A 17206-nucleotide genomic window follows, 5' to 3' on the forward strand; every position below is an offset into this window, starting at 1 on the left:
TCTTTTCCTTGCTTTTCAGACCCACCAGGTCCACCTGCAAATCCAAGAGTGACTGATACTACAAAGACAAGTGCATCTTTAGCCTGGGGCAAACCTCACTATGATGGTGGTCTTGACATCACTGGCTATATAGTAGAGCATCAAAAGGAAGGAGAAGAAGAATGGGTAAAAGACACTATAGGGACTGCTTTAAGAATCACTCAGTTTGTTGTAGCTCATCTGCAGACAGGAGCCAAATACAATTTCAGAATCTCTGCCATGAATGCTGCAGGTGTTGGTGAACCAGCAATAATTCCAAGTGTGGAAATCAAAGACCGAGAAGAGATTCCTGACTTTGAATTAGATGCTGAGCTAAGAAGAACTCTTGTTGTTAGAGCTGGATTAACTATTCGGATTTTTGTACCAATTAAAGGGCGTCCAACTCCAGAAGTTACATGGACAAAAGATGATGTTTCACTCAAAGGACGTGCCAGTATTGAAAATACCGACTCTTTTACACTGTTGATTGTCACAGAGTGCACCAGATATGATGCAGGAAAATACGTAATGACTCTTGAAAATGCTGCTGGTAAGAAGACTGGCTTTGTAAATGTAAAAGTTTTGGATACACCAGGTCCACCAATAAACCTTAAGCCTAGAGAAATAACCAAGGACAGCATCACCCTCCAATGGGATATGCCTCTGGTAGATGGAGGTTCCCGTATAACAAACTATATTGTTGAGAAACGTGAATCAACTCGGAAGGCATATTCAACAGTCACAACCAACTGCCAGAAGTGTTCCTTCAGGATTCCTAATTTGGCTGAGGGATGTGAATACTATTTCAGAGTACTGGCTGAAAATGAGTATGGTATTGGTGAACCAGCTGAAACTGCAGAACCAGTGAAAGCTTCTGAGGCACCGTCCCCACCTGAGAGCCTTAATATTATGGATGTAACACGGAACTCAGTTAGCCTAGCTTGGCCGAAACCAGAACACGATGGTGGCAGCAAGATCACTGGGTATGTAATTGAAGCACAGAGAAAAGGAACCAACCAGTGGGCACACATCACCACTGTAAAAACACTGGACTGCGTAGTAAAGAATCTAACTGAAAATGAAGAGTATACTTTCCAGGTTATGGCAGTTAACAGCGCTGGAAGAAGTGCCCCAAGAGAAAGCAGACCAGTTATTATCAAGGAGCAAACTATGCTCCCAGAGTTTGACCTCCGTGCTATCTACCAGAAAACAGTCATTGCCAAAGCTGGTGACAATATCAAGATTGAAATCCCTGTACTTGGTCGTCCAAGGCCTACTGTGACCTGGAAGAAAGAAGACCAGATACTTAAGCAAACACAAAGAGTAAATTATGAAAATACTGCAACTGCAACCATACTAACCATCAATGAATGTGTTCGAAGTGATAGTGGTCAATACCCACTGTCAGCCAAAAATATTGTTGGAGAAGTTAGTGAAGTAATCACAGTTCAGGTTCATGACATACCTGGGCCTCCTACTGGACCAATCAAATTTGATGAAATTTCATCTGATTTCCTAACATTCTCATGGGAGCCTCCTTTGAATGATGGTGGGGTACCAATAAGTAACTATGTGGTAGAAATGCGTCAAACTGACAGTACCACATGGACTGAATTGGCAACTACAGTGATACGTACTACATTTAAAGCTGTTCGTCTTACTACTGGAGTTGAATATCAGTTCCGTGTTAGAGCTCAAAACAGATATGGAATTGGTCCAGCCATTACTTCAGGATCTGTAGTTGCCAACTACCCATTTAAGGTACCTGGGCCTCCTGGCACTCCTCAGGTGATAGCAGTCACCAAAGAAACTATGACCATTAGCTGGAATGAGCCAGTTACTGATGGTGGAAGCCCTATACTGGGATATCATGTTGAAAGAAAAGAGAGAAACAGCATTCTTTGGCAGACTGTAAGTAAAATGCTGGTATCAGGCAATATCTTTAAATCATCTGGACTTACCGATGGCATTGCATATGAATTCCGTGTTATAGCAGAAAATCTAGCTGGGAAGAGTAAGCCAAGCAAGCCATCTGAGCCTGTGTTTGCCCTGGACCCAATAGATCCACCTGGTAAGCCAATACCTCTGAACATTACAAGACATGCAGTTACACTGAAGTGGACTAAACCGGAATATAATGGAGGTTTTAAGATAACTGGCTATACCGTTGAAAAAAGAGACCTTCCTAATGGCCGTTGGCTCAAGGCTAATTTCAGCAATATACTAGAGACTGAATTCACTGTAAGTGGTTTGACAGAAGACGCTGCCTATGAATTCCGTGTGATTGCTAGGAATGCTGGTGGAGCTGTCAGTCAGCCCTCTGAGCCATCAGATGCAATCACTTGTAGAGATGACATTGAAGCACCAAGGATAAAAGTGGATGCTAAATACAAAGACACCATAGTGCTGAAAGCAGGTGAACTTTTCAGACTTGAGGCTGATGTTTCAGGTCGCCCTCCACCAACTATGACATGGACAAAGGGAGAAAAAGAACTTGAAGACACAGCAAAATTAGAAATAAAAATAGCAGATTTCTCTACTGTACTTATCAATAAGGATTCCTCAAGAAGAGACGGTGGTGCTTATACACTTACTGCAACAAATCCTGGTGGCTTTGCCAAGCATATCTTCAATGTTAAAGTTCTTGATAGACCTGGTCCCCCAGAAGGGCCTTTGGCTGTGTCTGAAGTCACTGCAGAAAAGTGTGTGCTGTCATGGCTACCCCCACTGGATGACGGAGGAGCAAAGATTGACCATTATGTGGTTGAAAAACGAGAAACCAGTAGATTGGCATGGACAGCTGTAGCCACAGAAGTTCCAGTGACTAAACTGAAGGTTACTAAGCTGCTGAAGGGCAATGAGTACGTGTTCCGAGTTATGGCTGTTAACAAGTATGGAGTTGGCGAGCCTCTAGAATCAGAACCTGTTCTTGCAGTAAATCCATATGTGCCACCTGATCCACCTAAAACACCTGAAGTTACAGCAATTACAAAAGATTCCATGGTTGTCTGTTGGGGCCATCCTGATTCTGATGGTGGGAGCCCAATAACTAACTATATTGTGGAACGTCGAGACAGGGCTGGTCTACGGTGGGTGAAATGTAACAAAAGGGTTGTTACTGACTTACGTTATAAAGTGTCTGGACTAACAGAAGGCCATGAATATGAATACAGAGTCATGGCTGAAAATGCTGCTGGAGTCAGTGAGCCAAGCCCAACCAGTCCATTCTATAAAGCTTGTGATACTGTATTTAAGCCTGGTCCCCCAGGTAATCCTCGTGTTTTGGATAGCAGCAAGTCCTCGATTACAATAGCATGGAACAAACCAATATATGATGGTGGTTCAGAGATCACAGGTTACATGGTTGAGATTGCACTACCTGAAGAAGATGAGTGGAAGATTGTAACTCCACCAATAGGTCTAAAGGCCACTTCTTTTACCATCACTGATCTGAAAGAAAATCAAGAGTATAAAATAAGAATATATGCTATGAACTCTGAAGGTCTTGGAGAACCCGCTCTTGTTCCTGGGACTCCAAAAGCTGAAGAAAGAATGCTACCTCCAGAGATTGAACTTGATGCAGAACTACGTAAAGTTGTCACTATTAGAGCCTGCTGTACTCTAAGGCTCTTTGTCCCAATTAAGGGAAGACCAGCACCTGAAGTAAAATGGACAAGAGAACATGGGGAATCTTTGGATAGAGCTAGCATTGAATCAACAAGCTCTTATACTTTACTTATCATTGAAAATGTAAATAGATTTGATAGTGGCAAATACATACTGACAGTTGAAAACAGCTCAGGTAGTAAGTCAGCATTTGTGAATGTCAGAGTTCTTGATACCCCAGGAGCACCTCAAGATTTGAAAATAAAAGAAGTTACAAAATCTTCAGTTACACTCACATGGGAACCTCCTCTTATAGATGGTGGCTCTAAAATAAAAAATTACATTGTGGAAAAGCGTGAATCAACAAGAAAAGCTTATTCAACTGTTAATGCCAATTGCCACAAGACCAGCTGGAAAGTTGATTCACTGCAAGAAGGCTGCAACTACTACTTCAGAGTCCTAGCTGAAAATGAGTATGGAATAGGCCTTCCAGTTGAAACTTCAGAATCCGTGAAAGTATCAGAAAGACCACTTCCACCAGGGAAAATAACTTTGTTGGATGTGACGAGAAATAGCGTATCCTTATCTTGGGAAAAACCTGAGCATGATGGTGGTAGCAGAATTCTGGGCTACATTGTAGAAATGCAAAGCAAAGGCAGTGAAAAGTGGTCAACCTGTGCTACAGTAAAAGTTACTGAAGCCACCATCACAGGACTGATCCAAGGTGAAGAATACACCTTCCGTGTTTCAGCTCAGAATGAGAAAGGTATCAGTGATCCTCGCCAGCTGGGTATACCAGTTGTTGCAAAAGATCTTGTAATTCCACCAGCTTTCAAACTACTATTTACCACTTTCAGTGTTCTAGCAGGAGAGGACTTAAAGGTTGATGTTCCTTTTGTTGGTCGACCCAAACCAGCAGTGCTTTGGCATAAAGACAATGTGGCACTGAAGCAGACTACAAGAGTAAATGCAGAAAGTTCAGAAAACAATACAGTGTTAACAATAAAAGAAGCCTGCAGAGAAGATGTGGGGACATATTTAGTTAAACTTACAAACTCTGCTGGTGAAGCAACTGAGAACCTAAATATTGTTGTCCTTGACAAACCAGGACCTCCAACTGGACCAGTAAAAGTAGATGAAGTAACAGCAGACAGTATTACCATTTCCTGGGAACCACCCAAGTATGATGGTGGTAGCTCTATCAATAATTACATTGTAGAGAGAAGAGACACTTCTACCACAACTTGGCACATTGTGTCAGCTACAGTTGCAAGAACAACTATAAAAGCATGTCGTTTAAAGACTGGCTGTGAATATCAGTTCAGAATCGCAGCTGAAAACAGATATGGGAAGAGTACATATCTCACTTCAGAGTCAATCATAGCCCAATACCCATTTAAAGTTCCCGGTCCACCTGGAACACCTTTTGTAACAAATATCTCAAAAGACAGCATGGTGGTACAATGGAATGAACCAGTCAATGATGGTGGTAGCAGGATCATTGGGTATCATTTGGAGCGTAAAGAAAGAAACAGCATTCTGTGGGCTAAACTGAATAAAACACCTATTCCAGATACCAAATTTAAGACAACTGGTCTTGAGGAAGGTCTTGAATATGAGTTCAGAGTCTATGCAGAAAACATAGTGGGAATTGGAAAGGCAAGTAGAGGATCTGAATGCTATACTGCACGTGATCCATGTGACCCTCCAGGTCGTCCAGAACCTGTAATTGTCACAAGAAGCTCAGTAACACTTCAGTGGAAGAAACCTATATATGATGGTGGAAGTAAGATCACAGGCTATGTTGTTGAAAAGAAGGAATTACCTGATGGCCGTTGGATGAAAGCAAGTTTTACAAATGTCATTGATACTCAATTTGAAGTAACTGGTCTAGTCGAAAACCAGAGATATGAGTTCCGTGTTATAGCACGAAATGCTGCAGGTGTTTTCAGTGAACCGTCTGAGAGCTCAGGGGCAATTACAGCAAGAGATGAAGTAGAACCACCCCATATAAGTATGGATCCAAAATACAAAGACACTATTGTAGTGAACGCTGGTGAGTCATTCAAGCTTGATGCTGATGTTCATGGCAAACCAATACCTTCCATTCAGTGGTTAAAAGGCGATCATGAGCTGACAAGCACTGCTCGCATGGAAATAAAAAGCACCGATTTCGCAACAAGCCTTAGTGTGAAGGAAGCCACAAGAGTTGACAGTGGTCAGTATGTCCTACTGGCAAAGAATGTTGCAGGTGAAAAGAAGGTTCCTGTTAACGTTAAAGTTCTTGATAGACCTGGACCACCAGAAGGACCTGTTGAGATTACTGGTGTTACTGCTGAAAAATGCACATTGTCATGGAAACCACCGCTACAGGATGGTGGCAGTGAAATTTCACACTACGTTGTAGAAAAAAGGGAAACCAGTCGCTTGGTGTGGACTGTCGTTGACTCAAATGTGCAAACCCTAAATTGCAAAGTTACAAAACTTTTAGAAGGAAATGAGTATGTTTTCCGCATCATGGCAGTAAATAAATATGGTGTTGGTGAACCCCTTGAATCTGAACCAGTACTCGCAAAGAACCCATTTTCAGTGCCACTTCCACCAAAGGCACCAGAAGTCACAGCCGTTACCAAGGATTCTATGATAGTTGTATGGGAAAGGCCAGCCTCAGATGGTGGTAGTGAAATCCTAGGTTACGTTCTTGAAAAACGAGATAAGGAAGGTATTCGCTGGACAAGATGTAACAAACGCCTGATCAGTGAACTGCGATACAGAGTGACTGGTCTTATAGAAAATCATGATTATGAGTACAGAGTTTCAGCTGAAAATGCTGCTGGTCTTAGTGAACCAAGCCCACCTTCCACTTACTACAAAGCATGCGATCCTATTTACAAGCCAGGTCCACCCAATAATCCTAAAGTTGTGGATGTTACAAGATCTTCAGTTTTCCTTTCGTGGGGTAAACCTATCTATGATGGTGGCTCTGAAATTCAGGGATACATTGTGGAAAAATGTGATGTAAGTGATGGTGAATGGAAAATTTGTACTCCTGCAACTGGAATTAAGAATACCCACATGGAAGTAGAAAAATTAGTGGAAAAACATGAGTACAAATTCCGCATATGTGCAGTTAATAAAGCAGGAGTTGGAGAGCATGCAGATGTTCCTGGTTCTGTTATTGTAGAAGAAAAGATGGAGGCACCAGACCTTGATCTTGACATGGAATTAAGGAAGGTTGTAAATGTGAGGGCAGGAGGTTCCTTAAGATTGTTTGTTCCCATCAGAGGTCGTCCAACACCTGAAGTAAAATGGGGTAAAGTGGATGGTGACATCAGAGAAGCAGCTATTATTGATACCACTAGCAGCTTTACTTCCCTTGTTCTAGACAATGTTAACAGATTTGATACTGGAAAGTATACTCTGACCTTGGAAAACAGCAGTGGAACAAAGTCTGCCTTTGTCAGCGTAAGAGTACTGGATACCCCGAGTGCACCTGTTAATTTAAAGATCAGAGAGATCACTAAAGACTCTGTTTCACTTTCATGGGAGCCTCCTCTCTTGGATGGTGGAGCAAAAATAAAGAATTTCATTATTGAAAAGCGTGAAGCAACAAGAAAGGCATATGCAGCTGTTGTAACCAACTGCCACAAGACTTCATGGAAAGTAGATCAACTTCAGGAGGGCTGCTATTACTTCTTTAGAATTTCTGCTGAGAATGAATATGGAATTGGCCTCCCTGCAGAAACCAGTGACCCAGTTAAAGTTGCTGAAGTTCCACAGCCTCCTGGGAAAATAACAGTGGATGATGTCACAAGAAACAGTGTCTCACTAAGCTGGGCAAAACCGGAACATGATGGTGGTAGCAAAATCATACAATACATTGTTGAAATGCAAGCAAAGGGTAGTGAGAAGTGGTCAGAGTGTGCTCGTGTAAAAACACTTGAAGCAGTTATTACTAACCTAACTCAAGGGGAAGAATATCTTTTTAGAGTAATGGCTGTAAATGAAAAGGGTAAGAGTGATCCTAGAGCACTTGCAGTTCCAATAGTTGCCAAAGACCTAGTGATTGAACCTGATGTTAGACCTGCTTTTCACAGTTACAGTGTTCAAGTGGGACAAGATCTGAAAGTAGAAATACCAATTGCAGGTCGACCTAAACCAACTGTTACCTGGGTAAAAGATGGCCAGCCATTAAGGCAGACAACAAGAATCAATGTAAGCGATTCAGCTGATCTCACTATACTGAATCTTAAGGAAACTAGCAAAGAGGACAGTGGCACTTATGAAATCACTGTGGCTAATGTTGTTGGGCAAAAGTCTGCCTCTATTGACATTATAACTCTAGACAAACCTGACCCTCCAGCAGGGCCTGTGAAGTTTGATGAAATAAGTGCAGAAAGTATTACCCTATCATGGAATCCCCCAGCATACACAGGAGGCTGCCAAATCACCAACTATGTTGTTCACAAGAGAGATACAACAACCACTGTATGGGAAACAGTTTCAGCTACTGTTGCAAGAACTACACTGAAAGTGACTAAACTGAAAACTGGTTCAGAATACCAGTTCAGAATATTTGCTGAGAACAGGTATGGGCAGAGTTTTGCATTGGATTCTGCACCAGTTGTAGCGCAGTACCCCTACAAGGAACCAGGACCTCCTGGCACACCATTTGTGACAACGGTTACAAAAGACTCCATGGTTGTACAGTGGCATGAACCAGTAAATGATGGTGGCAGTAGAGTGTTGGGCTACCATCTTGAGAGAAAGGAGAAAAACAGCATTTTATGGACTAAAGTGAACAAGACTATTATTCAGGACACAACTTTTAAGACAAATAACCTCGAAGAAGGAATTGAATATGAATTTCGAGTTTCTGCAGAAAATATTGTTGGTGTAGGCAGAACAAGTAAAGTTTCTGAGTGCTATGTAGCTCGTGATCCATGTGATCCTCCAGGTCGCCCAGAAGCTATAATAATAAAAAGAAGCTCTATTACTCTACAATGGACCAAACCAGAATATGATGGTGGAAGTAAGATTACTGGTTATATTGTAGAGAAACGTGACTTACCAGATGGTCGCTGGATGAAAGCCAGCTTCACAAATATCATTGAAACTCAGTTCACTGTAACAGGGCTTACTGAAGACCAAAGATATGAATTTAGAGTAATTGCAAAGAATGCTGCAGGTGCAATAAGCAAACCTTCTGACAGCACAGGTCCAATAACAGCAAGGGATGAAGTTGAACTTCCACGAATTTCAATGGATCCAAAGTACAAAGACACAATTGTTGTAAATGCTGGTGAAACATTCAGACTTGAGGCTGATGTTCACGGAAAGCCACTACCAACCATTAAGTGGTACAAAGGAGATAAAGAGCTTGAGGAAACTTCTAGATGTGAAATAAAGAACACAGATTTCAGTGCATTAATAGTTGTAAAAGATGCCATTAGAGTTGATGGTGGACAGTACATTTTAGAAGCCTCTAATGTTGCTGGAACAAAGACAGTAACAGTAAACGTAAAAGTCCTGGACAGGCCAGGACCTCCAGAGGGTCCAGTCCAAGTGACAGGAGTCACAGCTGAAAAATGTGCATTGGCGTGGGCTCCTCCTCTTCATGATGGTGGCAGTGATATTTCTCATTATATTGTAGAGAAGAGAGAAACTAGTCGTTTGGCATGGACTGTGGTTGCTTCAGAGGTTTTACCTACAATGCTGAAAGTAACAAAACTCTTGGAAGGAAATGAGTATGTCTTCCGTATTATGGCAGTTAACAAATATGGGGTTGGGGAGCCATTAGAATCTGTGCCAGTGATGATGAAAAATCCATTTGTGGTTCCTGGACCACCAAAGGCCTTGGAAATTACCAACATCACAAAGGATTCTATGACTGTCTGCTGGACCCGTCCGGATAGTGATGGTGGTAGTGAAATCGTAGGTTACATTGTAGAAAAGAGAGACCGAGCAGGCATCAGATGGATAAAATGCAATAAACGGCGAATTACAGATTTGCGATTAAGAGTTACAGGATTAACAGAGGATCATGAATATGAATTTAGAGTTTCTGCTGAAAATGCTGCTGGAGTGGGTGAACCAAGCCAAGTTTCTCCTTACTTTAAAGCTTGCGACCCAATGTTCAAGCCTGGCCCTCCAACAAATACCCATGTTGTGGATACCACCAAAAGTTCAGTTCTACTTGGTTGGAGTAAACCTATTTATGATGGTGGTTGTGAAATCCAGGGATACCTTGTAGAAATCTGTAAGGCAGATGAAGATGAATGGTCACTTGTTACACCACAAACAGGTATACGTGCCACTCGATTTGAAATCAAAAAGCTTACTGAACATCAAGAATACAAATTACGAGTGTGTGCTCTCAACAAGATTGGTGTAGGAGAGGCTGCATCAGTTCCTGGCACTATTAAACCAGAAGACAAACTTGAAGCTCCAGAACTTGATATTGATTCAGAGCTAAGGAAGGGTATAGTGGTTAGAGCTGGTGGGTCTGCTAGGATTCACATACCATTCAGGGGACGACCAACACCAGACATCGCATGGTCCCGAGAAGAAGGTGAATTCACAGAAAAAGTTCAGATTGATAAAGGCATAAATTTCACACAACTTTCAATTGACAACTGTGATAGAAATGATGCTGGAAAGTATATTCTTAAGTTGGAGAACAGCAGTGGTTCTAAATCTGCATTTGTTACAGTTAAAGTCTTGGACACACCAGGACCACCACAAAACTTAGTGGTAAAGGATATAAAGAAGGATTCTGCTGTATTATCTTGGGAACCACCCATTATTGATGGTGGTGCCAAGGTAAAGAACTATGTAATAGACAAGCGTGAGTCAACCAGGAAGGCATTTGCAAATGTAAGTGCTAAGTGTGGCAAGACAAGTTTTAAAGTTGAAAATCTTACAGAAGGAGCAATTTATTACTTCAGAGTTATGGCCGAAAATGAATTTGGAATTGGTGTTCCAGTTGAAACCAGGGATGCTGTCAAAGCCTCAGAGCCACCTCTGCCTCCTGGGAAAGTAATACTCACTGATGTGACTCAGAGAAGTGCATCACTTACATGGGAAAAACCTGAACATGATGGAGGTAGCAGAATTTTGGGATACATTGTTGAAATGCTACCTAAAGGAACAGAAAAATGGAGTGTTGTTAGTGAGTCCAAAACATGCAATGCAGTGGTGTCTGGTTTGAGTCCAGGACAGGAATATCAATTCCGTGTGATTGCCTACAATGAAAAAGGAAAAAGTGATCCTAGAGCACTTGGAATTCCTGTGATAGCTAAAGACTTGACAATTGAGCCAAGTTTCAAACTGATGTTTAATACATACAGTGTACAAGCTGGAGAAGATCTAAAAGTAGAAGTACCATTTATAGGTAGACCCAAACCTACTATTACTTGGACAAAAGATGAGCAGCCACTGAAACAGACAACCAGATTAAATATTCAGGATACAACAACATCAACGATCTTACATATTAAAGAAAGCAACAAGGAAGACTTTGGTAAATATACAGTAACAGCAACAAATGCAGCAGGTACAGCAACAGAGCATCTGAGCATAATTGTACTGGAAAAACCTGGCCCACCACAAGGACCTGTCCGATTTGACGAATTTAGTGCAGACTTTGTTGTTTTGTCATGGAATCCACCTGATTATACTGGCGGCTGTCAGATAAGCAACTATATAGTAGAAAAGCGTGACACAAGCACTACCACATGGAGCATTGTGTCAGCAACTGTTGCAAGAACAACTATCAAAGCAACAAAGCTTAAAACAGGTACTGAATACCAGTTCAGGATTACTGCTGAAAATAGATATGGAAAGAGCTCTCCTTTGGCTTCTAAACCAATTGTTGTGCAATACCCTTACAAGGTGCCTGGACCACCTGGAACCCCATTTGTAACAGCAACTTCCAAAGACCATATGATTGTACAGTGGCATGAACCAGTTAATGATGGAGGAAGCAAAGTTCTTGGCTACCATCTTGAGCGTAAAGATAAGAACAGCATTCTTTGGACAAAACAGAACAAGTCACTCATTACTGACACCAAATATAAAACAGATGGTCTTGAAGAAGGTCTTGAATATGAGTTCAGAGTTTCTGCTGAAAACATTGTTGGCATTGGCAAAGTCAGCAAAGTATCAGAACTGTATGTTGCCCGAGATCCTTGTGACCCACCTGGCCGCCCAGATGCCATTGTTGTTACAAGAAGTAATATTACACTGCAGTGGAAAAAACCAGAATATGATGGTGGAAGCAAAATAACTGGTTATATTGTAGAAAAGAAAGAACTACCAGATGGTCGCTGGATGAAAGCCAGCTTTACAAATGTGTTGGAAACAGAATTTACAGTAAGTGGTCTTGTTGAAAACCAACGATATGAATTTAGAGTAATTGCAAGAAATGCAGCAGGTTGCTTGAGTGAACCATCTGAAAGTACAGGGCCCATTACTGCCAGAGATGAAATTGAAGCACCAGGGGCTTCATTGGATCCTAAATACAGAGATGTCATTGTTGTTCATGCTGGAGAAACCTTTGTTCTTGAAGCCGATATCCATGGCAAACCTATTCCTGACATTTCATGGTCAAAAGATGGTAAAGACCTTGAAGAAGCAACTGCAAGAATGGAAATTAAATCCACCATTCAGAAAACAACTCTCACTGTCAAAGACTGTATAAGAGTAGATGGAGGTCACTATACTCTTAACCTCAAAAATGTTGGTGGCACCAAATCTATACCAATCACTGTAAAAGTGCTTGACAGACCAGGACCTCCAGAAGGACCTTTGAAGGTTACAGGTGTCACTGCAGAAAAATGCTACTTGTCATGGGCTCCACCATTACAGGATGGTGGTTCTAATATTTCACATTATATCATTGAGAAGAGAGAGACAAGCAGACTTTCATGGACACAAGTAGCAACAGATGTGCAGGCTCTCAACCTCAAAGTAACCAGACTCCTTCCTGGCAATGAGTACATTTTCCGTGTAATGGCTGTGAATAAATACGGAATTGGAGAGCCCTTGGAATCTGAACCAATTGTGGCTCGTAATCCATACAAACCCCCTGGTCCTCCTTCAACACCCGAAGTTTCAGCAATCACAAAAGATTCTATGGTGGTGACATGGGGTCGCCCAGAAGACAATGGAGGAGCTGAAATTGAAGGTTACATACTTGAAAAACGAGACAAAGATGGTATCCGGTGGACCAAATGCAATAAGAAAAGGCTGACAGACTTGCGATTCAGAGTAACAGGTCTTACTGATGGGCATTTCTATGAATTTAGAGTTTCTGCTGAAAATGCTGCGGGGGTAGGGGAACCCAGTGAGCCATCCATTTTCTATCGTGCTTGTGATGTATTATATCCCCCAGGTCCACCCACCAATCCAAAGGTTACAGATACTTCCAGGTCATCAGTTTCCCTTGCCTGGGGTAAGCCTATTTATGATGGTGGTGCTCCTGTTAAGGGATATGTAGTAGAAGTAAAAGAAGCTGCTGCTGATGAATGGACTACCTGCACCCCACCAACAGGCCTACAAGCAAAACAGTTCACCGTGACCAAACTAAAAGAGAACCAGGAATATAACTTCCGAATCTGTGCCATCAACTCAGAAGGAGTAGGAGAACCTGCTACTATACCTGGTGCAGTCTTAGCAGAGGACAAGATTGAACCTCCTGAAATTGAACTTGATGCAGATCTCAGAAAAGTAGTCACTGTACGTGCTAGTGGTACATTACGCCTGTTTGTCACCATCAAAGGAAGACCAGAACCTGAAGTTAAATGGGAGAAAGCAGAAGGAACAATTAGTGAGCGAGCTCAGATTGAAGTTACCAGTTCCTATACAATGCTGGTCATTGACAATGTCAATAGATTTGATAGTGGTAGATACAATCTTACATTAGAGAACAACAGTGGTAAAAAATCAGCTTTTGTTAATGTCAGAGTGCTTGATACACCTAGTGCACCTATAAACCTGACAATCAGAGAAGTGAAAAAAGATTTTGTAACTTTAGCCTGGGAACCACCACTTATTGATGGTGGAGCTAAAATTACCAACTACGTAGTTGAAAAGCGAGAATCCACAAGAAAGGCATATGCCACAGTTACAAACAACTGCACTAAGAATTCCTTCAAGATTACTCAACTACAAGAAGGATGTAGTTATTACTTCCGGGTTCTAGCTGTAAATGAATATGGGGTTGGCTTACCAGCAGAAACAGCTGACCCAATTAAGGTGTCTGAACCACCTTCTCCACCTGCAAAGGTCATGCTTGTTGATGTGACTCGCAACTCTGTTTCAATTAAATGGGAAAAGCCAGAGAGTGATGGTGGCAGTAAAATTACTGGTTATGTAGTAGAAATGCAAACTAAAGGAAGTGTAAAATGGACTGCATGCACGCAGGTGAAAACATTAGAAGCAACAATAACAGGCTTAAGTATGGGAGAAGAGTACAGTTTCAGAGTGATTGCTGTTAATGAAAAAGGAAAAAGTGATCCAAGAGAACTTGGTGTCCCGGTCATTGCAAAAGATATTGAAATCCAGCCATCTGTTGAGCTCCTTTTCAACACATTCACTGTGAAAGCTGGAGATGATCTTAAGATCGATATTCCATTCAGAGGGCGACCTCTTCCAACTGTTAGCTGGAAGAAGGATGGGAATCCCTTAAAACAGACAACCAGGGTAAATGTTGAGACATCAAAGACTTCAACTTCACTGTCCATCAAGGAAGCTTCACATGAAGATTTGGGACATTATGAATTACATCTTTCAAATACTGCAGGATCAACAACAGCTTCTTTAACTGTAGTTGTTCTTGACAGACCAGGGCCACCAACTGATGTTCATATTGATGAAGTTAGTGCTGATAGTGTAACATTGTCTTGGAAACCTCCAGAATATGATGGTGGGTGCCATATTAGCAATTACATTGTGGAGAAGAGAGACACTACCACAACAACATGGGAGGTAGTATCTGCAGCAGTTGCAAGAACATCAATTAAAGTATCTCGACTCATCACTGGATCTGAATATCAGTTCCGTATTTGTGCAGAAAACCGCTATGGGAAAAGCACTTACACTAATTCTCCTTCTGTTGTAGCAGAGTATCCATTTAAGCCTCCAGGTCCACCTGGTACTCCTCACGTAGCACACGCAACTAAAGCTTTCATGATTGTAACGTGGCAGGTACCAGTTAATGATGGAGGTAGCGTAGTACTAGGATATCACTTGGAGCGTAAGGAAAGAAGCAGCATTCTCTGGACAAAAGTCAACAAGAGCCTTATAACTGATACACAAATGAAAGTTACAGGTCTTGATGAAGGACTGCTATATGAATATCGTGTGTATGCAGAAAACATTGCTGGAATAGGCAAATGCAGTAAATCATGTGAACCAGTTGCTGCAAGAGATCCATGTGATCCTCCCGGTCAACCAGAAGTTATTAATATTACAAGAACATCTGTCTCACTGAAGTGGACTAAACCAGAATATGATGGTGGAGCTAAAGTAACAGGATATATTATTGAACGCAGAGAGATACCAGATGGTCGCTGGCTAAAATGTAATTTTACTAATGTGCAAGAAACATACTTTGACGTAGGTGGACTTACAGAAGACCAGCGATATGAATTCCGTGTGATTGCAAAGAATGCTGCTGGACTCTTCAGTCAGCCATCTGAATCAACTGGACCTGTGACTGTAAAAGATGATGTAGAGGCTCCAAGAATTATGATGGATGCCAAATTCAGGGATGTTGTAGTTGTGAAAGCTGGAGAAGTGTTTAAAGTCAATGCTGATGTTGCAGGTCGGCCAATACCAGTGGTTTCATGGACAAAGGATGGTAAGGAGCTTGAAGGAAGAGCTAGAGTTGAAATAGTCTCAACAGATTATACAACTGCAATAACCATTAAGGACTGTATCCGAAGTGATTCAGGACAGTATGTACTAACATTACAAAATGTTGCAGGAACAAAATCTTTGGCAATTAATTGCAAAGTACTTGACAGACCTGGCCCACCTGCAGGCCCATTAGAAATAAAAGGCCTTACTGCTGAAAAGTGCCATTTATCATGGGGACCCCCTCAAGAAAATGGTGGTGCAGATATTGATTATTATATTGTGGAAAAACGTGAGACCAGCAGAATTGCATGGACACTTTGTGAAGGAGAGCTTAGAACAACATCCTGTAAAGTGACAAAATTACTAAAGGGTAATGAGTATATTTTCAGAGTGATGGGAGTTAACAAATACGGTGTTGGTGAGCCTCTAGAAAGTGTTGCTGTCAAAGCCCTAGACCCATTTACAGTTCCAAGTCCACCTACATCTTTAGAGATTACCAGTGTGAGCAAAGATTCGATAACTCTGTGCTGGGCAAGACCTGAGTCTGATGGAGGCAGTGAGATCTCTGGCTATGTAATTGAAAGGCGTGAGAAAACCAGCCTAAGATGGATTCGTGTAAACAAAAAGCCAGTTTATGATTTAAGAGTGAAATCATCTGGTCTCCGTGAAGGATGTGAATATGAATTCCGGGTTTATGCAGAAAATGCTGCTGGCCTCAGTCTCCCAAGTGAAACCACACCATTGATTAAAGCAGAAGATCCAATCTTCTTGCCATCACCCCCATCTAAACCTAAGATTATGGATTCTACAAGGTCAAATATCACAATTGGTTGGACAAAGCCACTGTTTGATGGAGGTGCCCCAGTAACAGGATACACTGTTGAATACAAGAAAACTGATGAAACTGACTGGACAACTGCTATTCAGAATTTAAGAGGCACAGAATATACTATAAGTGGATTAGTATCAGGCTCTGAGTATGTTTTTAGAGTGAAATCTATTAACAAAATGGGTGTCAGTGAACCAAGTGATGTCTCAGAACCTCAGCTGGCAAAAGAAAGAGAGGAAGAACCTGCTTTTGATATTGACAGTGAAATGCGGAAGACTTTAATTGTGAGGGCTGGTGGATCATTCACAATGACTGTTCCTTTCAGAGGCAAACCAGTCCCAAATGTAACATGGAACAAACCAGACACTGATCTCCGTGTACGAGCAAGCATTGACACTTCAGATAATTGTACATCTCTCACTATTGAAAAAGCAACAAGGAATGATTCTGGAAAATACACGTTAACACTACAAAACATCCTGAACACTGCTACATTGACTTTAATTGTCAAAGTTCTTGATACTCCTGGCCCACCATCTAATATTGCAACAAAAGACATAACTAAAGAATCTGCTGTGTTATCCTGGGATGTTCCTGAAAATGATGGCGGAGCACCTGTAAAGAACTATGTTATTGAAAAACGAGAAGCTAGCAAAAAAGCATGGGTCACTGTGACAAACAATTGTCATCGCCTGTCCTACAAAGTGACTGGTTTGCAAGAAGGTGGCATTTACTACTTCCGGGTCTCTGGAGAAAATGAGTATGGTGTTGGAGTGCCTTCTGAGACCAAGGAAGGAACAAAAATAACAGGTATGTCTTACTATGAAAAAAAATTTTTTTAATACTTTATATGTTTTAAAGTTTTTATTTTGAAATAATGTAAAAAAGTTT

The 17206-nt window shown here is 41.5% G+C and overlaps 1 protein-coding gene across 1 annotated transcript in view; it reads left to right on the forward strand.

Annotated features, from left to right (window-relative positions):
* Positions 1–17206, forward strand: part of TTN (titin) — a 244337-nt gene that overhangs the window by 198564 nt on the left and 28567 nt on the right. Inside the window, exon 286 of the mRNA XM_064660725.1 lies at positions 20–17125. Coding sequence (XP_064516795.1) covers positions 20–17125 — 17106 coding nt within the window. The remainder of the gene's footprint in view (positions 1–19; positions 17126–17206) is intronic.

The sequence above is a fragment of the Pseudopipra pipra genome, chromosome 7 (genome assembly GCF_036250125.1).
Source record: "Pseudopipra pipra isolate bDixPip1 chromosome 7, bDixPip1.hap1, whole genome shotgun sequence".
Taxonomy (NCBI): Eukaryota; Metazoa; Chordata; class Aves; order Passeriformes; family Pipridae; genus Pseudopipra; species Pseudopipra pipra.